The sequence below is a fragment of the Pseudonaja textilis genome, chromosome 18 (assembly GCF_049901715.1).
Source record: "Pseudonaja textilis isolate UNSWEBS1 chromosome 18, rPseTex1.2, whole genome shotgun sequence".
NCBI lineage: Eukaryota > Metazoa > Chordata > Lepidosauria > Squamata > Elapidae > Pseudonaja > Pseudonaja textilis.
Genome location: NC_142007.1, coordinates 3,430,926 through 3,455,183, shown reverse-complemented (window position 1 = coordinate 3,455,183; position 24,258 = coordinate 3,430,926). Strand labels below are relative to the sequence as shown.

Below are 24,258 nucleotides of genomic sequence, written 5' to 3'. Positions count from 1 at the left end.
AAAGATTTTCACAGTCCTGAAAACTTTGCCCCAAAACTTGCTAGGAGCTTCTTCCTTCTTCTCCGCGAACGGGTGCAATTCCTGCTTTCTCAAGGCTACCGTGGTTGGGGATGTCCGACGTCTAAAGAGGGTTAGAGACTTTTTTGGGGAGGGCATTTAGCTTTTCCAGTACTTTGGCTAAGCTGTGGTTTGCCCTCTCTCACCAAAAAATGAGCCAAAGTCAGGCTAGCTCAATCCCAACCGCAGGAATGCAGCCAGCCGGTGGTTTTGTTTTTTTTTTAAAAAAAATTCTTTTTAAAATTTTGCAAAGCGCTTTCCTCAAATCTGGCTCCCCCCCCTTTTTCCCAAGCTGACTGGCTGCAGAGCTGAGCTCGTCCGGCTGCCTTTGCTCCCGGCGTGACGATGGGCTGAGAGGCGTCCTGTGGCAGACGAGGCCGGGGGTACGAATCCTGCTCCGGGAGGAGATGGAAAACCAGACGGCGGCCAACGCCAGCCAGGGGTGCAGCCTTCGGGCCGACTTCCAGTATTTCCTCTTCCCTGCCGTCTACATCCCCGTCTTCGTCCTGGGGTTGCTGGAGAACGGGGCCGCCCTCTACCTCTTGACCTGCTGGGTCCCGCGCCCGCCTCGCTCCTACGTCTACCTGCTCAGCCTGGCCACGGTGGACACCTTGTTCGTCTGCATCCTGCCCTTCAAGATCCACTACCACCTCCACCGCAACAACTGGGCCTTCGGGGACATGGCCTGCCGCGTGACGGGCTGCATGTACTTCCTCAACATCTACCTCAGCGTGGCCTTCTTCACCGCCATCTGCATCGACCGCTACATGGCCGTCTTGCACCCCTTGGCGTACGTGCGGGTCAAGAGCGGCCACTACGCCCTGATCGCCGTTATCCTCTGGGCGGTCGGGCTGGGCGTCGCCAGCTCTCTGGTCCTGGGGGGCCCCCTCAGCGCCAACGTCAGCCACGCCCAGGTCTGCTTTGAGAGCTTTGGGGAAGCCTCCTGGAAGAAGCGCATGCTACCTTACAACGTCTGCGTGCTCGTCTTCGGGTTTCTCATCCCCTTCGCGGTGATCCTGATCAGCTACCCTCTGATCGCCCGGCGAATTTCCCACATCTCGGAGAGCGCTTTCAAAAGGAAGGCCCTCAACACCATCTACCTCATCCTCTTCATCTGCGTTTTCTGTTTCCTCCCCTTCCACCTCACCCACCTCCTCCACCTCCTGATGCGCCTCGGCCTCATCCAGAACTGCCCCTTGGCCTCCTCCATCTACCAGCTCCGCCGGGTCACCTTAGCCCTGGTTAGCGTCAACTGCTGCCTGAACCCTCTCTTGTATTACTACACCTTGGTCAACAAGCGGTGGCCCTGCCAGCTGCGTTGGCAGAAACGAACATCCAAGGTCTACACCGTTAGCGGGGGCCGCAGACCACGCCCCAACCAGAGAGCGGCGTTGAGCCCGGCTGCCAACGAGGCGATACGGATGGGGGCGCCAAGCAAGTTCACCGGGGGTGTCGTTCGGCAAAAGGTTTAATTTCCAAGGGTTCCAAGTTTGGGCTTTGGAGAGGGGCTACTTCCTGTCTGGCTTTCCAAAAATCAGTGGGACGTTTAAAATAAGAGTATTGGCTTTGGTTGAGAGGGGCGGGTGTGCTTAAAATGGCTACGTTGAAAAAGCGAAGAGGTTGTTTACTTTAAATGAAGCTTTTGGGAGGGTGGAGTGTAGGTTTTGTCTGGATGAGAGAAACAAGGACACAGATCGGGTTTCTCCTGCAGCATTTCCCTCAGCTAAACAGCAACTGAGGTTTTGTTTTAGGACAGCCAAAGTGCCTTTAATCCCTGTAAATACAGAGTTGATATTGAGGCTCTGGAAGGTCTCAAGGTGTAACGGAAGAGATCTGAACCTTGTTCCTTGATTATGAGGCCTGGTGGGACTATTTCTAACCCTGGATCAAGGGCGTTTTCTCACAAGATATGTCTGGGTCTTGGAGGCTGGCCACCTGTGACCAGGAGGACCAATAATACCAAAAGTAAAAGTCTTTATTAAAACAGAAGAGATGAAACACGAGTATTTACACTGCTCCTTCTAGGGGGTGAGGCTCATATTTGGGGCAGGGATCGTCCTGCGCGCAGAAGTGTCCTGTGCCCAAAATGTTGTGTTTTGGGGGGCACGCAGCTCTTGGCACAGGAGAACACGAGGCCGTATTGTTTGGGCAGAAAGCAGGTGGACCAAAAGGAAAAAAGGAAAAGGAAAGAGGATTGAGGAGGCAGATAAGACAGAAGGGAAGATGAAATGAGAGGATTGGGAAGCGGGCTAAGAGGAGAAAAAGGGCTGGGAAGAAAGTAAGAAGTTCCCCAAACCCCCAGCGACAACTAAAACCATACAATAAAAGTTGTTTTTTTTCCCCCTTCTCTGTCAACCCACACAACTTGCCTCGTGCGCAAACCTTCTCGGTAGCTAAAGGTCTGTGGCAGCAGCTGGAGGCCCCCAGAGGCTCATCCTGTAATCTGAGGCAGGGCTTTCTTCAGCAGAGACGTGACGTAGCTCCCCATTTCTTCATCCTGCACACAGAACCCAGATCCGGGGTTTCAATATGGGTTAGTCCTTGACTGACGACCACAATTGAGTGCAACGTTTCTCTTGCTAAGCTGGTGAGTCGAGTTTGGCCACGTTTTACGACCTTTCTTGCGCTACAGCTGCTAAGTGAGTGAGTAACACGACTGTGGAGTGAATCTGTCTTCCCCATTAACCTGGATGGTCAGAAGGTTGCAAACAAGTGTCGCGGAGGATCCAGTTTGCCAAATGCCTGGATTTTAATCACATGACCACAGTGCTGCAATGGTCGTAAGCATGGAAAAACGGCCATTAAGTCACTTTTATTCAGTGCTGCCCTAACTTCGAACAGTCACTAAACAAACAGTGGCCAGTTAAGGATCACCTGTTGTGGCCCTTGCTTTGTGAACTTCAACTCCCAGAATCCCTCAGTGACCTTCACTGAGGACTCTGGGAAACGAAGTCCTGAACTTTTGGAGGGGAAAAAACCTATATTGGGGAAGGCCGCTTCCAGATTCGCGTAGGCAGACTATTGGGGTGCTACAAGGTATAGATCACCGGCAGCTGGAAACTACGCAGTAATTTAGTACTGGCTGGCTGTCAGGGCTCCCAACAAATTCACCCTCATTCAAATCAAAAGTCTCTAGCCGCATCTCAGAGAAAAGAAAATTGATTTATTAGAAGGGGCCATGTTGGTGTTTAGCTGGGTGCAGCCGATACTAAATCCCATCATCCATTTCCCCCTTGACCCTGGTTTTCCCTCCACCCCCTGGATGGGACTTCTCCAATGGGACACATCCCTCTCCAAGAGTCATCCATCATGCCCTCCGATAACCCTCTTACGCTCCGACAGCTTTGGGCTGCCGGGGTGATTATCTAGGCATTTAAGGAATGCCTTGTTTTCTCGCACTCCCTTTTTCTGGCCGCTAAAAAGACCAAAGGAGCATCTTTGTGATTGACACTCAGAAGCTCTTGTTAACAAATGAAGCCAGACTTAACATTTCAGCCGCTCCTTGGTACGTCTCCCCTCATCAAACCAGATTTAAAACCGTACCTGGTACGTCCAGGACACCAGCAGAAGTTTGGTGGCGGGGTCCTCAGACTGCACCGTAACCTGGATCAAGATGGACTCCACCATGATGGAGGTGTCTGAGAGATGCTGGACGGAATAATCCTTCAAGGCGCTGGGGGAGAAAATGGCCGCGAGCTGAATCCCTCCCAGACTTTTCACGGGGCCTCAAAGACTGATTCCACTCCTCACAAACTTGCTTCTCTTCCCAAGATCATCACTGTCCTTTAATGACCCCATAATCCCCTGAGGGGTGGAGCCTGGGCTACTGAACGGAGCTAATGGAGTATTTACTGGCCGACTGCCCTTCCCGTCCCCAATGCGGAGTTTTGTTTAGCAGATATATTCTCACTGTGCCCAGAGAGAGAAATATCTGCCTAGGATGAAACTCACAGCCTCCTGACTGGGAGGCAAGAGCTCCATTTCTAGGCCACTGCACCTTGACAAGGCCAAGATACCTGCTTCAATTAAATCCCATTTGTCTCGTCTATTCCAAGTGTCATTTAACGGGACAAGATATCGAGGCGGATTTCAACGAAGGTGAGTTCTCTCTTTCCAACCAAACCGAATTTCAAGTCCTCGAGGTGGGGCAGGTTGCGGCTCCTACCAATCCTCTCCCTCCCTGGTTCAGGCCCTACCCCGAGCGCGCTCACCTTTTCAGGTGGTTGTAAACACACAGGCCGGTCTCGTGTTCCTTGCGGGGGTCTTGAAAGTGGATCCGGCAGGTGAAGCGCAGCTGGTGCTCCCCCAGGCCCAGCTCCTTCAGGGCTTGCTCAGGAGAAACCAAGCGGAAACTCTGTCCGTAAGGAAAAAGGAGCAAAGAAGAACCCTTTACAATTCACGCGCTGCAGCATCGAGGGCCAAAGGCTGCGGGACAGGAAATCTCCCTCCCCACAGGAGAGGAAAGAAATCAGATAACCAGATAACCACTTGGAAGAGACCTGATAGGTCATCTAGTCCAACCCCCTGCCCAAGTGGGAGACCCTACACCATTTCTGACAGATGGAAGTCCAATCGCTTCTTGAAGGTCTCAAGTAATGGCGCTCCCACAACTTCCGAGGGCAACTTCTGTTCCGTCGGTTGGTTGTTCTCACTGTCAGAAAGTTTCTCCTTATTTCCAAGTTGAATCTCTCCTTGTTCAGTTCCCATCCATTATTCCTTGTCTGGCCTACAAGCGCTTTAGAAAATAGCTTGACCCCTTCCTCCTCCTCTCTGTGGCAGCCCCTCCAATATTGGAAGGCTGCTCTCCTGCCTCCCCTGGTCCTTCTCTTCCCTAGACTAGCCAGGCCCAGTTCCTGCAACCGTTCTTAATATGTTTTAAATCTCCAGTCCCCTGATCATCCTGGTTGCTCTTTTCTGTACTTTTTCTAAAGAGTCTCAACATCTTTTTTATAATGTGGTGAACAAAACTGGATGCAATACTCTAGGTGTGGTCTTAGTAAGGCTTTACAGAGTGGTATTGATCTTGATTGTATCCCTCTGTTAATGCAACTTAGGATTGCATTGATTTTTTGGGGCTGCTGCTGCACACGGCTGGCTCATACTTAGCTGGTTGTCCACTAAGACTCCAAGATCCCTCTCCCAGTTATTGCTATTGAGCCTGGTTTCACCCAGTCTATTATATGTGTCCTTTTGTTTTTTTCTTACCTAAGTGTAGGACTTTCCTTTTCTCTACACTGAATTTTTTTTTTAAATAATGCTTTATTGAATTTTTTTCCATTTATACATAATATCAATAGTTATTAAACAGTGCTGTGACATTATATATACATTTATGTGTCCTATCAAAACTTACAATGCGTAATATTTTCATACCCTCTTATTTATTATATACATTATTTACATTTTCTATTTTTATATCTATTATCTATCCAAATAAACCATGTTTCCCATACTACGTTGTATTCTGTGTCTGTTTTCCCTTTTAATTCCACAGTTCATTTACCCATTTCCACACACGCTCTAAACTTTTTATTATTATTAAACTTCTGGTGGTATGGAGTTTTCCTTCCAGTACTGAGCATATGAAATTCTTGCTAATATATGTAATAGAAGATATTTTTATCTTTCTATTATTACATTGAATTTCATTTTGTTAGATATGGCCCAGGGTTCTAGTCTGTCAAGCTCCATCTGGATCTTGAGCCTGTCTTCTTGGGTGTTAGCTATTCCTGAGTCGGCAACCACCGTTTCTGTGTCATGGACTGCTCTGCCCACAGATTTCCTTCTCTGTGGAATTCCTTTCACCCAGACACTTGCAGCCCCTGTCTGGGGACGCCAGCTCATTCTTCTGGAGGCACAAGGCCGCGTGAGATTTCCCCCTGGCCACTTGGCCAGGGCAAAACTTCACAAGGTGGCTGAGATTTTGTCCCCTCTGTACCAGGTGAGGTTGGAGGTAGGAAAACTTACCAAGCATTGGGAGGGGGAGCTACACTGCATGAAGATTCGTACTAAGCTGGCTGGGAAGGAGACCCAGTCGGACACTGCTGGTTCCTCCCCATTTTGGCAGTATGTATTTACCCAACAGGAAGACTTGGGGCCTCTGAAGACATTAAGTAATGTCTTTTTAAAGCCTTCCTTTCTCGGGCTTAACATCCTCAGAGGCATATACATCCCTTCCCCTGGGAAAAAGCAAGGTGGGATTTTTCCTTCACTCACATTATCCTTGATTATCAGGGTGCCATGTAACAGCTTCGGCTTCTTGGAGGCCGGTGAGGGTCCTAGAGAGACAAAGAAACGTCGAGTTTTGGGGGGCTCTGGGTTTCCAGCTCCTGGTCCCCAAATTCCTCCCCTCCAGGCCGTGTCCTTTGGCCCCTTGGAGGCTGTAGTGGAGGGTGGCTGTCAGGGCAGGGCCACCTCCAATCCTCCCTCCCTGCACCACAGTCTCCAGGGTCTCTTTTCCAACATATTCCAAAGTCCAGGGTTACTTCACCCCATGGCCCCACGGGGTTGGTGGGGCTAGTCAGAGATGGCGTTAGCCGGTTCTCCGAATGACTCAAAATTTCCGCTACCGGTTCTCCAGAACTGGTCAGAACCGGCTGAAGACCACCACTGCTTCCGAGGCAGTTGGATTACCACTCCCATCGGCCCAACCTATTTTGGAAGCACCAAGTTGGGCGGGGGAGGCTGTGCCCAGAGCAAAAGACCTGTTTCCTCCCCCTGATATTAATGAGGGTTTTGTCCCATGAAACCTACCAATCGCCAGCTCTCTCTTCAGCAGCCCGAGAGAAATATCCACCGGGATGTTAGGATTGGTGAAAACAGACACCGTTTCCCCATTGGCAGGCATGTAACACTGAACCCCTGCAAGCAAAGGAAAAGGAAAGCTTTGTTGGTCTTCGTTAGCTTTGTTGGTCTGATCCCTGGTCTGATCCCAGGGAGGAAGAGAAGAACTGCAGCCTGAAAAGGCTGGTGAGTGCCTTAGCCATAATCCAGGCCAGGGGTCACCAACCTTTTGGGCGTCAGGGACTACCAAACTCATCGTTTTAAATCCCATGGACCAGAGAGCCTGGGAAAAATCCCCCCCAAAATCTGCAAGAAAATTCCCCCACCCCATTTTCCTACCAATCAATCATTCTTTATTTGGGATTGCAGGATACCATCCCAAGCTCTGTTCTCAGGGGGAGAGAGAGAGACTTTTGGCTTCATGAAAAGAAAGCAGCAGAAGCCGCATAAGTTTTTCTTTCTCTCCCCCCCAACTCCGCCAGAAATGAGTCTTTGCCGACTTAGCCTGTCAGCATCGAACTCCTGGGTGTGGGCAGAATTAACTTGCAATTCTGCAGTCTAACCGCTGCGCCCCCATGGCTCAGCGTCACTGCTGCTCCCAGGAAAGGCAGAACTCAATCAGGAAACCAGCCAATCACCCCACTTGCGAACCAGCACTGGGTACCCTTCTCGGCCCCTCCGTCTTTCTTCTGCGACAAACCCATTCGGGCTTTCTGTGTTTCAAGAAGCCCCCGGCGAACCTCGGGGGGGGGGGACACAAAAGGCTGCCCAACAACAACAAATCCCATCATCCTTGGAACACCTACGGAATTCTTGCTCGATTTTCTGCTTCAGGAATTCCATCTTCTTGGCCTCGCCGTGGACCAGCAGGACGTTGCGGGGCTCGGCCTGCCGAATCAGCTGCATGATGCCCTTGGCGTCGGCGTGTGCGCTGAACGACATGTATTCCACCTGCATCTTCACTTCCAGCTGTTGGGGAGCAAGGCAGAGGAGGGAAAAGAAAAAGAAAAGAAAAAATCAGCACCCCAGCCCTCCTGAGTGCCCTTTCAAGCCCGACAACCTCTGCTTTTGTGCGATTTAGAACGTTTCTCTACTTTTAAAAAACTCTCCCTACGTGTAGCAAACTAGTCAGGAGCGAAGAACTGTGCTGAGACCGCCAAGATTTCTTCAACACTTAATTCTGTCCCCCACTTTAGATTGTAGTTTTGGACCTTACTGCATCCCTTCGCTCCACAAATGTTTCATTGATGGTAAAGTAAGGAAGTACAGATTACAATCCATCTCCTTTTTTTAAAAAAGAATAAAATAAACAACTGTCCCAATTTTTAAAAAGCAGAGATCCTTAACATCAGTAAGTTTTTTTGGACATACACACACACACCACCCTGTCCCAGAGGGTTTCAACTCACAATTTGTCTTCCTTCCATTTCTAGCTTCCGTTGCCCGCCCAAAATTTTGTGGCCCACCGTTCCTTGGACACAATACCCTGGCATGATGACCTGGGGAGAGAAAAGCCAGAAGGAAATTACAGCAGGCCATGACTTTGAGAATACAAACTAAATAGCAGCTAACTCTCCCCACACAAACACACACAGAAACAAGCGAACTTTCAAGGCAACAGAATGCGAATTCGCTTTCACGCAAGAGTTAAAACAGCAGAGTTTGGATCACACAACCTCTGGGCAATTCGTTTCTTAATGGTAGACTTGCTGTCTTTCTCCTACCATGTTTTTCTCGTTGCCGGCCCATTTCTTGAAGATATGGAGTGACTGGCCCGCGTGCAGCATCCCTGGCGTAGCAAACACAACCTAGTTGGGGTGTGAAGGGAAGAGCTTAGATCAACCCATCCAAGATTAAATTGGTGGTTTCATAATGGTCCCTCCCTGGCCAATCTGAGCCTAGAATGACTTGCCTCAGCCAACTTGCCACCGCTACGGGACAATTTGCCATGGCCAATTCACTGCGGGACAAGAGTTACGTTAATATTGAAAAAATGGGCAATACAGGCCTTTTCCAGCCCTCTCTAAGCGGTTTACAGAGTCGGCATATTTGCCCCCCCACAATCTGGGTCCTCATTTTACGCAATGGTGGGATATAATAATTAAAGGATGCCAAAGAAGAGACAAAATGAAACGTGAGTGACAAAAATTAAAAGCATTCTTTAAAATTACTTTCAATAATTGAGTCGAACTGTTGAATCGCTCTGCAAACTGGCTGTGGTGAGCCATGGCAAATTCTCCTATTCTGGCCCATCCCACAAGCGTGCCGTGGTTTTAAGTGCCGCCCCGCCCACGCCTCTGCATCCGTACCATGGGCCCAGGGTTGTCAACGTAGGTCCTCTCAAAGGCTTTGATGTGCTTGAACTCAAACATGTTCCTCTGGACAAAGGTTTTCCGGATCTTCTGATTCGTCCACGTGATGAAGAGCTTGTAGTAGTGGTTTGCCTTCTCCGTCAGGCCCGTTGAGAAGTAGATGGGCGCCTTCAAGTTCATGCGCTCCCTCGGGTGGGAAAAGGGAGACAAAAGCGCGTGACTCTCGCACTCCACGGTGGGGCAGAAAGTGAGAACTCGGCCTCCGTTTGCTCTTTTTGCGTGGCGCCACTCCCGTCCCATGTTCTGCGCTATTGATGAAGTTACAAACGAAGCTAGTGCATCCCTTAACTCGGCTTTAAATGGGATAAAGGAGAGGAGGATTTAACGCATGGCTAGCTGGGGAATTCTGGGAGTTGAAGCCTTCAAGTTGCCCAGGCTGGACACCCCTGCTGCTATAAAGCAACCACAATGCTTGGGAGTTGAAGGTTCCTACAGGCAGGATGGGTCTTCTTTCAGCGGGGAAAGAGCAATGGATTTAAGGCAAAAGACCAAGGATTGCTGCCTACCAGAAGGTCTCCAGCAAAATGCAGAGTTCTTGAGCCCGGCCCAGAGCGAAAACTGGGATCAGGACCTGTAGGGAAAGAAAGCAAAAAGAAAGAGGGAGGGAAGAGAGAGTGAGAGGTAGAGGGTGGTGGGGGAGAGAAGAAAGAAAGAAAGAAAGAAAGAAAGAAAGAAAGAAAGAAAGAAAGAAAGAAAGAAAGAAAGAAAGAAAGAAAGAAAGAAAGAAAGAAAGAAAGAGAGGTGGGGGGGAGAGAAAGACAGACAGAAAAACAAAACAAGCATTAATTTCAGATGGAAAACTGCAGCCCACCATCATCCCAGCTGAGAGTGGTGTGCTACTGAAGTTACTTGCAACATGTTTCTGTCTTGAGTTTCTCCATGTTGGAGAAATCTACAACTGGTTTGTAAAATCTACTTATTATGTTTATAAAGATGTTAAATGAAGCATCAGGCATCTGTATGTACTTTTCTGGCGCTGAATTAACGCTGCAAAACTCTGAACATGATGGGAGATGGAAAGTGAGACAAAGATATTAGGCCTGCTCTGCTCCGGGCCAGCGTGCAACATATCTCAGCCCTTCACTCTGCACAGAGGCAGCAAAAGCAGTTGTGAATTTCTCCCTCAATTTCAGTCTCAAGCCACCACCTCAGTCATCATTTGATGTTCTTTCTGTTCCATTTCCCTCTTTGCTCCAAATTGCTGCGAGACAAGGAAAGTGGGCCCCACAGAGCAAAACTGCCCCCTTCCACATCGCTACCCTTCCCTCACTAAGCCGGGTTCTGCCCACAATAGAACTTTTCCATTGCGGACGGTTCTGTCTTTGGAGCCATCCAGTCCAAGGTGCCTGAGGTCACCTACCTTCCCCCCACGCTCAATGGTCTCGTGGACCTTCTTCAAAAAATCCCTTTCTCTGCAGCGTTTGGAGTCCCTGATGGTGGTGGCGTATGTGGATTCAGAAATCAGCAGGTCGGGGCGGCATTTGTCAATCCAAGCTGCCCTGAAAAGCAAAGCATGGAAGGTTTCAATACCTAAATATGCCACTTGCTGGATTCCTCTCCACCCCTAAAAGAAACCCATCACCCTCTGCCAACTTGGGAGTGTTATCAAATGCAATATTTTAAAAGGAACTGAATTACGGACTCGTAAGTTTTCTTTTATTACACCCCTTCAAAAGAAGTGGAATTAAATCAGCTATCCAAATCAATTCCTCCCTCTGTATCCAAAGTGCTTACCCCAAATGTCTGTCTGGTGTCATGTTATAGTCACCCTAATAAAGAGAAAGAAATTTTTTAAAAAAATGTTTTATTTATTCCATTTACATCCTCCTTCCATATTAAAGATTACACAGTAGAAACAGCAAAAACGCCAACGATAAAAATCAATAACTTAAAACAAATGTTTTTTTAAAAAAACATATCAACATTTAAAAATATAACCAAAGAGGTGTGCTTTAACCAATCGTCTGAAGAGTGTATAGACAAATGCAACACTGCAGGAAATCAGGGAACAAGAGAAAGTGTGTGCTCGGTGACTACAACTAAAGGGGCTTCCCCAAAGGTTGAAATGTATAACCCTTCACCATATCAACCAACCTCCACTTTTTCTCCTGCAGTAGCAGGATCTTGCCACAGCTGCAGGAGGGCAGTATTTACTCTCACCTGCACTTTGTAATGTCCAATAACAATAAAAACAGGGCCTCAAAAGCCTCTGCTGTCTTTTGCCAATGGTAATATTGCACTGAAGATATCATTTGGACTATTGCGTCCTCAATGTCCCAGCATTCAAGTCTTAAAGCTGTCAGGTTTGATGGCCCCTGCGTTAAAGCAACATCTCATTGCATCCCTGCAAATCTTTCAGCCCAGGGATGACGGGATGATGGTATCACGCCCAGGTAAGCTCCGGGGAGTTCCATCTTACAAGGATCTCACGGAAAACAGAATTTGGGTTGAAAAAGGGGACCGTGGAGGGATGTGGCGGTTTTATCCAGATCACTTACAGTATAAACCACTGATTCACAACCGACTTTAATCTGGAACATCGCTGCCCCAAGGACGTGGCCAGCGTAATAGGCCTTAATCTCCAATTCGCTGTCCACCTAAAAATAGATAACACGACCATAAAGAGATTGAAAAACCAGTGACAACCAGCATTTTGTGAAGGCTGCATAACAATTTTTGAAGGTTTTCCAACTTGAACACCTCCCACATTCAGTCAGAACCTGAAGAACCTGACCAGACCTAACCCAGTTACTAAACCAGGTAATGAGAGTCATCCCAACTGTTTTTTCAATAGCAAATTTGGCAGTTTGCCACCACTGTGTGAGTAAGTGTCCGGTGACATCGCAAAGGTGTCCACATTGGTTCTGTAGTGTCATTTGTGTCATGTTGTGATCCAGAGTGTGTCATTTCCTGTTCCTCCAGGACTAGAAGTGTCAGGATTTACAATATACATTTATACAACAAATGCTCTCTTAGCTCACTTTTAAGAGTCAGAATTTGGCTCCGCTCCCAAAGAACGAGGTGTGATACGTCTTTCTCAACCAAGTACCCCATTCCTTGGTCTCACCAGATCGAAGATCGAGTGGATCCAAACTTGGATGAGTGCAGAGTAAATGCAGCTACAAATAGGACTTTTATCGTTGTTCAATATGTAGGGTGGACGGGGTGTCCAGATACTTTCCCAACTTGGACATAAATCCCTCCGCTGAGAAATGTTCTGGAAATCTGAGCTACACAGTGTCAGCTTTGGAAGCCCTATTAGAATCAGATGCTTCCTCACTGCCATATTCTTGGAGGGGGGAATTTCTTGGAGTGTGTGGTTAAACAGGATAACATTCTTTTTCTAATTCAAGGACATGTTATTTCTGCACCGGGGTGAGGGGGGAAGATCTCAAGTTGGGACGGATGGTGATTGGGGCATGTGATGCGATGATGGGTGCAGGGGGTGGATTTGTAGTTTTTTTTTACTTATTGCAAGGAAACCTGGAACTTTCCAATTCTGGATTTCCCAGATGTGCCAGTTTACTATCCAAATAAAAACAGAACTTTGAGAAGGTGTCTGTCTCAGAGTTATTGCTTGGAGTGGAGGTTTTCTGAAACGCTGACACGCGGTCTAAAAATCCCCCTCTCCCTACCTGTACAGTCTGGTGAAGGTGGACAGCCACCACTTTCTTCATGCAGTCTTTGATCATCTGGGAGGTGAAGAAGTTGGTCTCCCCTTTCTTGTCCACGGTGATTTTCCGGAAATCTTCCAGCAGAATGGGGCAAATGGCTTTTGTCGGGTGAGTCATGTAAATCGGCCCATCGTAGCCAACCATCTCGCTGAAGTAGGGGAGGGCCCCACAGTGATCCAGATGGAAGTGGCTGGGAAGGACAGGAATCCAAGATGGGCTTTAAAAAGGACTCAATCAGAGAATTTTAATTTCAACTCCACTTTGGTTCTGGAGTTGTTATTCTATCAAATGAAACCAGTTTCAGAACTGATCTTTCTAAACAAGACATGATAATAGCATTTAAACTAGTAGAACTACGGCAGAGACTGTTTTGCTAATTGTTGATTCAATTTCTGGGCACTGTAGGAATAAAAGAACCTATTTAGAGGCTGATAACAGCAAATGGGATTAATCGGACGTGCTTGTTTAAAAAAACTGCCCCCAAAATGTCTACCAAAGAAATAAGCCACTTCAAACAACTTTCTTCCGCCAAAATTTCCAGGCCAAAAAATACTATAAATGAAAATCTCTGAAAAACAGGGGCATAAACTGGAGGGGCACAGCAGGAAAATCTGGGTGAAGTTTACAAGAATTCCAGGTTTTTGTTGTTATTATTATTATTAATAATGGCACAGCCAGCCAGATGTTCAGACTGGGCTTTGGCATTTTTGTCTGCCTATCAAGTCCTTACCTAGGACTTGGGATAGGCAAATCTGGATGTTTGATGGTGTTACAGCTCTCGCTGCAGGATGGAAGCTGTTCCACGTCAAGCTGCCTTCTGCAATTGACTGATGGCAAATTTTTCAATGCCTGTGGTGTTCAAGTGGTGCTCCAGTTGTTTTGGGACTGCACCCAAGGCGCCTAGGACTATTGGTACTACCCTTGCTTGCCTTTGCCACAATCGTTCTATTTCTATTTGTAGGTCTTTGAATTTTGTTATCTTTTCCAGTTGTTGTATTATTATTATTATATTATTACTAATTATTATCATCATCACCAGGATCTCATTGACACCTGCAAACATGAAACTGAGAAATAGAAAAAAACGACAAAAGCCCAACAGTGCAGTCAAACTCATTCTGCAGGAGGCCTCTCAGGCAGCATAGGTCAAACTCAGTTCATAGTTAGTCAAGGGTGCTAGTTTTCTTTTTCACCTGCTCAAACACAAGACAGATGTGCTCACCTAACGATGACACAGTCCAGGAAGTCAGTCAGCCTTCCGTTCTGGGTGATGTAAGAAAAATCAGGAAACCGCCTCTAAAAGACACAAAAGGCGGGCAAGGTGTCTGGCCTCTTCCCTCTCCCTCTAGCTCTCCGCTTTCCACCCAGCTAGCCAACAGATCTCAGGCTGCCTGGACCATTTAGAGCAGAGGTCCCCAAACCTGGCAACTTTTGAGACTTGTGGACTTCAACTCCCAGAATTCTCCAGCCAGCATAGCTGAAGTCCACAAGTCTTAAAGTTGCCAAGTTTGGGGACCTCTGATTTAGAGCCAAAGATGCGGGAGGACGAGTATTCACAGCCCCGTTCGAAAGGTGAAACACAGCGTGACTTCTTCCATTGGCCTCAGAGAGGCTGCCCAGCCTTGAGCGCCCAAAAGCCAAGAGGACTTGAAAGAAGCTCCAATTATTTTGACTGGGAAACCGCCATTCGGAAAGTAGTTTGGGGGTAAATTCTGCCCATCCCACAAATTTATGGAGAACCCACAAACTGTAGCCCTAGAAGGACTGCAAAAGCCATCTCCCCACAGCCTTTTACTTGGAGGGCTGAAGTTCACAGAAGATGGCACTCAGCCTTTTGTATGCTCCAAGTAGACTCTTTCACGGAGATTTTTGGAGTAAACCTCCAGCCAGGTCAAATTAGCGCCACGCCGTGCGCCAATCCCACTTACGTCATCGTTGAATCCCATGTGCATCCCGCAATCGAGCATGACGTTCTTCCCTGCAATGGACACAAGGATGCAGCTGCGGCCCACATCTTGGCCAGCTCCTGAAAAAAAGCAAGAGAGAGAGAGAGAGAGAGAGAGAACAGAAAAGTGAATTGATTTCATTAAAAATGCAGGCTTTTATTGATATTCTCATTGGCATGTGTCTGCTTTAATGCTGGTTACCCTAGGCAAGTCAGGAATTCAAGAAACTGATAAGAGGTTCACTGAATGACTCTTCACATTATTTTTTTTTTTAAATTGAACCTGGACTGCTTGCCAAACTTCCATACAAACTCTTCACTACCATTACTATTCACCTTCTCATCACTCCTTATCACCCCTCCCCTCCCACTTGTGACTGTATGACTGTAACCTTGTTGCTTGCATCCTTACGATTTATATTGACTGTTTCCTATTATGATTTGCTTATTTTATCCTATGACTATATCCTATTTACTATATACCCTATGACTATATAACCCTATGGCCATTATTAAGTGTTGTACCTGATGATTCTTGACTCTTGACGAATGCATCTTTTCTATTATGGACACTGAGAGCATTTGCACCAAGACAAATTCCTTGTGTGTCCAATCACACTTGGCCAATAAAGGATTCTATTCTCTATTCTATAGGGAACTCCTGCTTCAGGACCTCCAAATACAGCATAGAAATATGTATTTGGGTCAATCCAGAGCCAGGGATTCAAACAAGCCACTGTGTTGTTTATTTAAATCCAACTGATCCAAAGCAACCTTCCACAGCCTTTCCAACAGTGTTTAACTCAGGCGCTGCAATTCTCCACCCCTGTAGGGTGTAGGGATTTGTGATGTTAAGATTTTCCCATTTTGGGAGGAAAATCTTCTTAGGGCAATCTGCTGGCTCAGCTAACCCAGAGCCCCATTTTTTTTCTTTTTTTCTTTAATTTTTCTTTTATTTTTTATATACAACAAACCATTCCATTTCAATCGTGTGTCGACTTAAGTACATATTTCAATTATTTGAACGCTACAAATAATATTCTTATCAAATCTAACAATACATCAATGTTCCCGTACATATTCCCATATACATAATAAATATCTCACGTTATAACTTTGCTTAAATTTCTCTTAATTGCTCTATAAATACATCACACCCCTTTTAGGTTGTTCTATTCTCTATCCTTTGATAAAACATACTCCACACCATGTCATCTTCAGTTTCTTCTTTTCCTTTTAATTTCTAGTGTCAATCTATTCATTTCTGCACATTCGAATATTTTTTTTCAATTATTTTTCCCCTCTTATGAGTATTTTATCCCTTTTCCAATTTTGGGCAAATACAATCCTAGCTGCTATTAGTACATGTATAATTAAATATATTTTTTTCACTGTAACCTTCTGGTATGCCCCCCCCTTTTTTTTCCTGACCCCTGCCCCCTCCCCAAAAGGAAAATTACCCAGGGGGGTGACTTTTATTTCAGGCATCCTGGAAGGAAGGAAGGAAGGCGTCCCAAGGCTCTGCAGCGATCACCGTCTCAGCATTACCGGCGAGCTCAACCAAAGTTTCCTATAGAGATGGAACAAAGGGGGAAAATTAAAATCTTTATTCCTTTGTAACAAGTTACTTGCAAAGAGGCCAGAGGCTCTGGACCAGGGGTCTCCAACCTTGGCCACTTTAAGCCTGGAGGACTTCAACTCCCAGAATTCCCCAGCCAGCTGGCTGGGGAATTCTGGGAGTTGAACTCCTCCAGGCTTAAAGCTGGCTGGGGAATTCTGGGAGTTGAAGTCCTCCAGGCTTAAAGTGGCCAAGGTCGGAGACTCCCTGCTCTGGACTACACTTCCCATCGCCCCTTCAGGGTTGCATGGCTGTGCACGACGACACAGGCCCTCAAAGGGTTGTGTTGACCCCAATTGTTCAACACCCCCACCCCCAACGTAGCCCGGGGATGCTAGGAACTGTAGTCCAACCTGCAAAAGGTGGAGGGGCCGCCTGCCACAAGCAAAGCCCCCCCTTTCCCCGGTACTCGCCCGCCTCAGCGGCCCATGGCGCGCAAGACACCCGCGACCTCCCCCCCCCCACAACACACCCTGGAGTGCCGCGCGTGCGCAAAACACGGCCTCCGTGATAGGGTATATAGATAAACGAAAAGGGTAGAGATTGACACACACACCCCGCCCCAGCCCATTCTTCCGGGTACAATTTTTAAAAAGAGAAAGCGCCTCCGTTTGCAGCAGAAGAGATGCCTGCGCTCGAACCTCTTCCCAGTTCATTCATACTCGACCCTAAAACTCGAGTCGGGCCAGTCTAAATTTTTAGAAAAATTATTTCTAGGAGAAGAGGCGAGGAACCTGTTGGGGAGGGGGGGGGGCGTGCATAAGCGCAGCTAAAACGTGCCTATCGTCCCTGTCCTATTGTTTCTTTTTCTTTTTTTTTCTTATTCGTATCCATTTCATGTATTTATAACCAGGCTGATACTTATACCTGTTATCTAATAATTGTTTGACAAAAATAAATAAAATAAATAGAACTAAAAGAAACCTACCCGCGGGCGTGTGGCGCATGCGTACCGCAGACCCGCCTTCCCGGAAGCGCGCTCTTCCCCCAAAGCCGTTTCTGAACGCCCCCGCCCCCCCCGCCCCCCCATTGGCCGGCAGCGGCAAAAGCCGGCCAGCGGGGAGCCTATTGGCTTTAGCGGGAGGCGGGAGGAGGCGGGTCGCGCGGGCAGGAGGGAGGCTCCTCATTGGCGGATCTGAGGAAAGGGGGAGCGGCTGAAAGCAGGGAAGGACGAAGGGGTTGCTAAGGTGAGTTGAAGCGCCGGGCGGGGAGGGGAGGGGAGGGGAGCCCCCGCCTGGGGGAGAAGGAGAAGAAGCCCCTCCCCTTTCAAGGGCTGTGGGCGGGGCTAAAGCTTGGGAGTGGGAGCCTAGTGGGGCAGAGACCTAGAGAATTGGGGACGGGGGGGGGGGGGGCTTTCTGAAGCCATGGAGGTCGCCCCCCTGGTTTAAACCGTGGTTACAAGATGGTTAATGATCGTTCTGCCCCATCTCTCAATCCTAGGCGAAGTTCTGAATTCGAAAACAAGCCAGGTATTGGGCTTCTCCTGCCTCTGAGCAGGGGGGTTGGACTAGAAGACCTCTGAGATCCCTTTCAGACTGTTCTGTTCTATTGAGGAAGCCAAGTTCTTAAGGATTGAACAATGTAGTCTTTTAACCCCGGGCGCCCCCCCCCACTCCCCCAAACTTGGCCGCTTTAAGACTGGTGGGCTTCCAAGAATTCTGGGAGTTGTAGTCCTAAACAAGTCTTAAAGCGGCCAAGTTTGGGGGGGGGCGCCCCGGGGTTCACCCCAAACTATAAGGCTTATTAACTGGCTTGTTGTTTATGATTGTCCGCCGCTGATTGTTCAAGAGCAGAACCAGATTTCCGGTGGGAATTCCGGCCTTTGTGGCACTTCTGGTTTCCTTTTTAAAACATTGATGGGGGGAAAAGGAGAGGAGGAGGAGTGTGGGAGGAGGAGGAGGAGGGGGGGAGGGTGGAAAATCCCCCAACCCACAAATTGGTCCCACAGAGTTCATGGATCAGCTGGGATCACCTCTAAAAGAAAAAAAAAACCCATCCTGGCCTTGGATCTGAATGTCTGGCACGCTTGGACTCTGCCCTGGACAAAGCGGTTGCTGTCGGACACACACACACACACACACATACCCTGCAAAGGTTCACTGGTTTTAATTGGGGCTAACTGGGGCGGAGGGTTTGTGTGTGTGTGTGTGTGTTAAAATTTAATCCAATGGATTTGTCTTGGTGCCAACGCTCTCAGTGCCCATAAAAGAAAAGGTACATTCATCTGGCCGGCTGCCTCCAAGCTTAAAACGTTAAAACCACCTGGATCTATTTGCAAGCGAATGAGATTCGATCTGGGGTGGCAGGGAGGAAGCACAAATTTATAGATCCAGGTTAGTGCTTGGCTGACGGCCCTTTTCGCTTCATGACCAGAGTTATTACGACGATTCTGAGGCGGGGGGGGGTGGGGGGTGGAATTGACTTGTGTTTTTCAAACTTAACCACCGTGGCAGCATCCCTGCCTCCCCCCCCCCCCACTCTTCCCCCGGGGTTCATGTGATCCAAATTTGGATGTTTGGCCCACGGACTCGTATTTACGATGGGCTGCAGTGTCCCCCCCCCTGGAGGTCCCGACGAGCCAAGTCAGTTGGGGGAGAGAAAACACGCTAGACCAGCTCAACCTGCTCAATACCGATGGGTAATAATAATAATTCCACCCCTTGCCCCGTACGCACACGCTCCCAACCCCTCAAAACAAACACATCCTTTTATACTTGGGTGTTTTGACAGCCTGGCGGAAAAGCGCTGGATCGCCGTCCTGTCAACGACGCCCTTCCCGGTGACTTTTCAAGTTTTCGTTTCATTTTCCACCCAGTGCCAGAGACCTTTTTATTTTCTGACGTGTAACAGAACCCTCTTTCTTACCTGGCAGGTGTTCCCCATCCGCTTGGAGTCTCTCCTCCGCTTTCCTAGCTTCATCATGGCTGATGGCGAGGACGTTCATGGCTTGAAAGGGGTGCTGGTCATGTTCCAGAGCTGCCTGAACAGCCAGGAAGAAATCCTCATGGACCCCTACCTAGGAGGCTGGAAAGGGCTCGTCAGGTAAGCGTTGTCGCAGCCTGCTTTGACCGAGGCTCCGAGTCTGAAGCTGGGTAGAATAGAATAGAATAGAATAGAATAGAATAGAATAGAATAGAATAGAATTTTTTATTGGCCAGGTTGCTGCAAAAGCTCTCAGTGTACATAAAACAAAAGACACATTCGCCAAGAAGGTCCAACGCTTAATGATAGTCCCGGGGTACAATAAGCAATCGAATCATACTTGGAAACAGTCGATATAAATCGTAAGGATACAAGCGACAAAGTTGCGGTCGTACAGTCACAAGTGGGAGGGGAGGGGTGAAAGGAAGGATGGGAAGGATTGATAGAAATAGCAAGGCAAAAAGTAAAATCGTATTTTTAAATTTTATTTTGAAATATTTTAAATTATTTTAAAAGGAATGAAAATGGTGGGAATTAGAACACCCTTAGAGAAACCGACCAAGAAAATGAAGCGGTTTTCTATACGATAGGCTCGATATAGGCTGGGAGGGAAAATGTCATTTGAGGAAACAGTAGTTGAGTTAGCCAGAAGGAAGAAGTTCAGGTGAACAAAACCTGCTGCTGACCCAATTGAAAACGGGTTCAAGCCTCAGCTTGGATTCTGTAATCTTTATTTTTTAAAAAAAAAAGGGGGGATTAAAGTTTCCCGCTGTGCTCTGTGCAGTCAAACTTTGAGCTTCTCTAAGAACTTTTTAGTTCAGACCTCGGGAGATACTTCCTCATTTCCAAAGCTGCCTGGATAATTGATGTGACTACATAAAAAGGACGTAAATTACACACATAACGCACAAACCTAATTAGTTGATGGAGATTTTATTGCGTTTGGTGTCTCTTTCCCGTGTGGACAGAGGAAACATTTGATGGGCTCGGAGACCCTGCGGCTGCCTAAATTTCTTGGACACCCCCCCCCAACCAATCCCCACTAGCCCAGCCAATAGCCATAACATTTTAGGCTTATCTGCCACCCCATAATGCTTTTCAGCATTCTCTGGGCTGTTGACAACGTAGGCGTTATTTGTATATCGCCCGCAACAGTCTGGAAATGGTATAGGATTCTCCTGCTTGAGCAAGGGGGTTGGACTAGAAGATCTCCAAGGTCCCTTCCAACTTCGGTATTATGTATCTGTATCGGTTGTTCTGTACCTGGCTCATTTTACGGAGCTCGGAAAGACAAAAGACTGGAGTCAACTTTGAGCTCCGTCAGGACCGAACTGCAGGCGGTGGGCAGAGTTTGATGAAACACCGCACTTAAACCATCGTCTCCGTCCAGTAGGTGTTGACGAAATCTGGAAGGGGCGCATCCATTCCCATTGCTTTTATCATGACCACCTCTTTTTCTTTCTCTGTGGAGGTTCCTAAACACCATGGGGCCGATCTTCTCCTTCATTTCCAAAGACGCGGTGAGCAAAATCCAGATCATGGAGAACTTCCGCAGCAACGAGCAGCGGGAGGACTACGTCACCCTCCAAGCCATGGTGAACTACGAACTGGGCAACGGGTTGGTGGATCTGAGGGAGCCTGGCGCCTACCCTGCCTCAGGCTGCCGAACTATCCTTCGCCTCCACCGGGCCCTGCACTGGCTGCACCTGTTTTTGGAGGGCCTGAGGACTAGCGGCCCCAGTTCCAAGACATCGACGCTGTGCACGGATTCCTACAACGCCTCGCTGGCCAACTACCACCCCTGGATCGTCCGCAAGGCAGCCACCATGGCCTTCTACGCCTTGCCCACCCGAGACGCCTTCCTGGAAAACATGAGAGTGGGCACCACCGAGGAGGCTATTGAGATGCTGGGCGAAGCTTTGCCCCACATCAGCAGGGTCTACGAGATCACGGAAAGCCTCTACGCAGAGCACAAGCTCCTTGACCTCCCCTGAGGGGGGACCGGAGACGATTGGCAGCTCCCCCTGCTGCTACAGCCCCACAGAACCCCTCAAAAATCACCCCCTGCTCTTATCAATCAGGTTTCTTCTTGGAAAGCTCCGAGGCCTTCAAGCCGTCCCCGGTTTGGGTTTCTGGCACTGAAGATAAAATGCCTATTTATATGCTGTTTTTCCCAATCAATAAGCTCTCTTCCTGCCCTTTTTCCTCTTTCCAAAAGCTTTGATCCAGAAATGCATCCAGTCCCTGATCTTTCTTTCTTTCTTTCTTTCTTTCTTTCTTTCTTTCTTTCTTTCTTTCTTTCTTTCTTTCTTTCTTTTCTTTCTTTCTTTTTCTTTCTTTCTTTCTTTCTTTCTTCCTTTCCTTTCTTTTTCTTTTTTCTTTCTCTTCCTTTCCTTTCCTTTCCTTTCTTTTTCTCTTCTTTCCTTTCCTTTCCTTTCTTTTTCTTTTTCTTTTTCTTTTTCTTCCTTCCTTCCTTCCTTCCTTCCTTCCTTCCTTCCTTCCTTCCTTCCTTCCTTCCTTCCTTCCTTCCTTCCTTCCTTCCTTTCCTGGCTTCCTCCTGCAGCCCACCATTACAGCCAACTCCTTTCCAGGATGAGGAACAAACCTGGGGCCATGGCAAGATTTCCCTTTCTGCCCTGTCAATCAATGAATCAATCCCAGAGATTGCTTCCCATCAAAGTGCAGCTTTATCCCGATCCAATTAACCCGGAAAAGGGGTTTAAGTGCAGGTGGGAACAGAGAGCATTAGAATTTACTTGGGTGGGAAGGAGGCTGAACCACTCTCGCCTTCCCTGGGTTGGTTCAACCGCCCCTCCCACCGACAATCAAGCATCAAACAGGGTTTTCCAGCCCGAGAAATGCAGTGCCTTTGACGGGGGTTTGTATCTAGCTAACCGTTAAGAGAGCTGGGGAAACATGGACGCTTTGAGATCACTTAGAGCAGGACTGGGCCAATGGAGCCCTCCTTCTGAGCCTTATCTCCCCGTCCCAGTGACGGGAAGGATGCTTGGGAATGCTAGTTCAACGTCTGAAAGGCCACTCCTATAAAAGGAGTTTTAAGAACCCGAAGCGCGCCCCACCAAATCTCACGGCTAGATCCTCTTGCCAAATTCTACAGGAGGCGGCGGTGCTCATAAGCCCTGAGAACAATCTGAAGGCTGGAAGCTTAGCTAACCTCTTTATGACTCTTTGTCAAGGATAGGTTTGGAGGTTTGGGAAAGGATCCTGGGATGATCCACGTGCTGGTTACTCGACAGTTGCATCATTGCCGGAAAACACGCAATCTTTGGAGCAGGAAGGGAAAAAAAAAAAAAGCAATTAGGACAATCCATTGATTAGCACTGACAATGTACATCAGAAATGCCTTTTCCGCTCTCCTCATCCTCATCCTTTTCTTGTCTCCTAACACTTCTTCACGCATCTCTAACCTTCCTCCTTCGTCCTTGGCAGTGCACTTATAAGTCTTTAGGACTCCACTCTCACAGCCTCCTACACAAGGGCATTAGCTCTGTTCTGAAAGATCAATCAAACAAGACAATCAACAACCTCTTTCCTTGACAGCTGAATTATTGGGCATGCTCTGTTCCGAGCGACAAAAACCATGCCACTCAAGCAGCAGACGGCTACGCCAAGGGACAAAAAGACAGACTTCCTGTGTTATGGGCCCAAAAAAGCAAAACAAAACAGGAAACCACCGGTGACTTGACAATTTCATTTCCTTATAGATCTGGTAACCCATCTCAATACTTCTGGTCGATCCTTGCAACTTTAGGCAGGTAGCACATCGAGGAGGCTGGGGTACCAACTGCTAAAGCTACATTTCCGCTTTCAAGGAGTCCACACATACTCCTTTTAAAGCCAGGGCAGTATTGAAAACCAGTATTCCTTCCTTTGCAACCGTCCTGCTCTTAGTTCTTGCTGCCGCTTCGTTCTGTTGTAAAAGTGAGCTTAGGCTCACCCCTAACAATTGGAGCTGTTGGTTTCAGTGGACTCTTGAGCAGCCCTTCTTCCCCTCCTGGTTTCGGCCTGAATCTCTGCCTGAGATTATTATTATTATTTTTCCCTGCCACTTCCACACCATTACAAAACACTGCAATTGGGCACAGATTTAAGGCTGTCGCTGTACTTCTAATACTAAGACAATCCAACGACGTTTGTTTATGTGTGTGTTTTCAAAAGTGGGATTATTATTATTTTTGTCACAGTGTTTTGGGAGGATTCCCTGTTGTATTTCTTTCTTGATACCAATGTATTTAAGGTATGTTCTTTTTATACATTTTTTACCTCGGGTCTGTTTAAATTACAAGTGCTTGTATTTTGGGGTGCCTTAGAAGAAGGTTGCTCCTAGATCCTGGATGTATTCTGCAATGAATCCTGTCCTTACCGCTTGCGATGCTCTGCTTCAAATAAAAATCTCTACTGCGGCTTGAAGCGGATGTGTTTTCTGGAGTTCTGACAGCAGGAAACAAATTATTTGAATTCTTATTCTTTATTGTCATTGTACATATATACACAGTATACACATACAATGAAATTAACACGCAGAGACCAGACCCAACACACACACAATTCCCCAAACACGCCCCCACCCGCCAAAATTCCCCACCCCCTAAAAAACACACAAGCATCCACACAACAGACCAAGCAATACTTTCCAACAGCTCACTGATAGTGGACCTTAAGTTCATTGTTAAGTGCCATTATAGATCTGGGATAAAAACTGCTCAGAAAACAGAGCCTTCGGAGTTTGGTAGCAGCGAGGCAGAGGAATGAGGGGAGCCTGTTCCCAGTGCGCGTATGCGCAGAGCTGCTAGAAGGCAAAAGCAGCTGAAACAGAAGGGGCGACTCGGGAGTAAGGCTGGGAGGTGATTGCCCCTCCCATAAGGG

At 47.7% G+C, this 24,258-nt stretch overlaps 4 protein-coding genes across 6 annotated transcripts in view; 2 read left to right on the top strand and 2 right to left on the bottom strand.

Annotated features, from left to right (window-relative positions):
- The first annotated feature begins 302 nt into the window (after window positions 1-302).
- LOC113446181 (lysophosphatidic acid receptor 6-like) lies at window positions 303-1,888 on the top strand. Its single transcript, XM_026715713.2, has one exon. The coding sequence runs from the start codon at window positions 465-467 to the stop codon at window positions 1,527-1,529; it is 1,065 nt and encodes a 354-aa protein (XP_026571498.1). The 5' UTR covers window positions 303-464; the 3' UTR covers window positions 1,530-1,888.
- A 126-nt stretch (window positions 1,889-2,014) lies between these two features.
- INTS11 (integrator complex subunit 11) lies at window positions 2,015-19,333 on the bottom strand. 3 transcript variants are annotated; one of them, XM_026715706.2, is made up of 18 exons: window positions 19,315-19,333; window positions 16,292-16,401; window positions 14,815-14,912; window positions 14,109-14,182; window positions 12,848-13,076; window positions 11,711-11,809; window positions 10,947-10,981; window positions 10,573-10,711; window positions 9,719-9,783; window positions 9,150-9,339; window positions 8,565-8,648; window positions 8,250-8,339; window positions 7,647-7,809; window positions 6,811-6,918; window positions 6,274-6,335; window positions 4,269-4,411; window positions 3,601-3,730; window positions 2,015-2,554 (listed from the first exon to the last, which is right to left on the bottom strand). In XM_026715706.2, the coding sequence occupies exons 2-18, from the start codon at window positions 16,317-16,319 to the stop codon at window positions 2,489-2,491; spliced, it is 1,803 nt and encodes a 600-aa protein (XP_026571491.1). In that variant the 5' UTR covers window positions 16,320-16,401; window positions 19,315-19,333; the 3' UTR covers window positions 2,015-2,488. The 3 variants fall into 3 exon arrangements, with proteins under 3 accessions (XP_026571491.1, XP_087771026.1, XP_087771025.1); XM_087914900.1 differs by lacking the exon at window positions 19,315-19,333 and adding an exon at window positions 17,378-17,426; XM_087914899.1 differs by lacking the exon at window positions 19,315-19,333 and adding an exon at window positions 16,803-16,956.
- Window positions 19,323-24,258, bottom strand: part of DVL1 (dishevelled segment polarity protein 1) — a 61,154-nt gene continuing 56,218 nt past the window's right edge. Inside the window, exon 15 of the mRNA XM_087914897.1 lies at window positions 19,323-19,537. Within this exon, the coding sequence (XP_087771023.1) occupies window positions 19,488-19,537 (50 nt within the window). The 3' untranslated portion in view covers window positions 19,323-19,487. The remainder of the gene's footprint in view (window positions 19,538-24,258) is intronic.
- Window positions 19,360-23,802, top strand: CPTP (ceramide-1-phosphate transfer protein). The gene is made up of 2 exons (XM_026715723.2): window positions 19,360-19,491; window positions 20,843-23,802. The coding sequence occupies exons 1-2, from the start codon at window positions 19,370-19,372 to the stop codon at window positions 21,363-21,365; spliced, it is 645 nt and encodes a 214-aa protein (XP_026571508.2). The 5' UTR covers window positions 19,360-19,369; the 3' UTR covers window positions 21,366-23,802.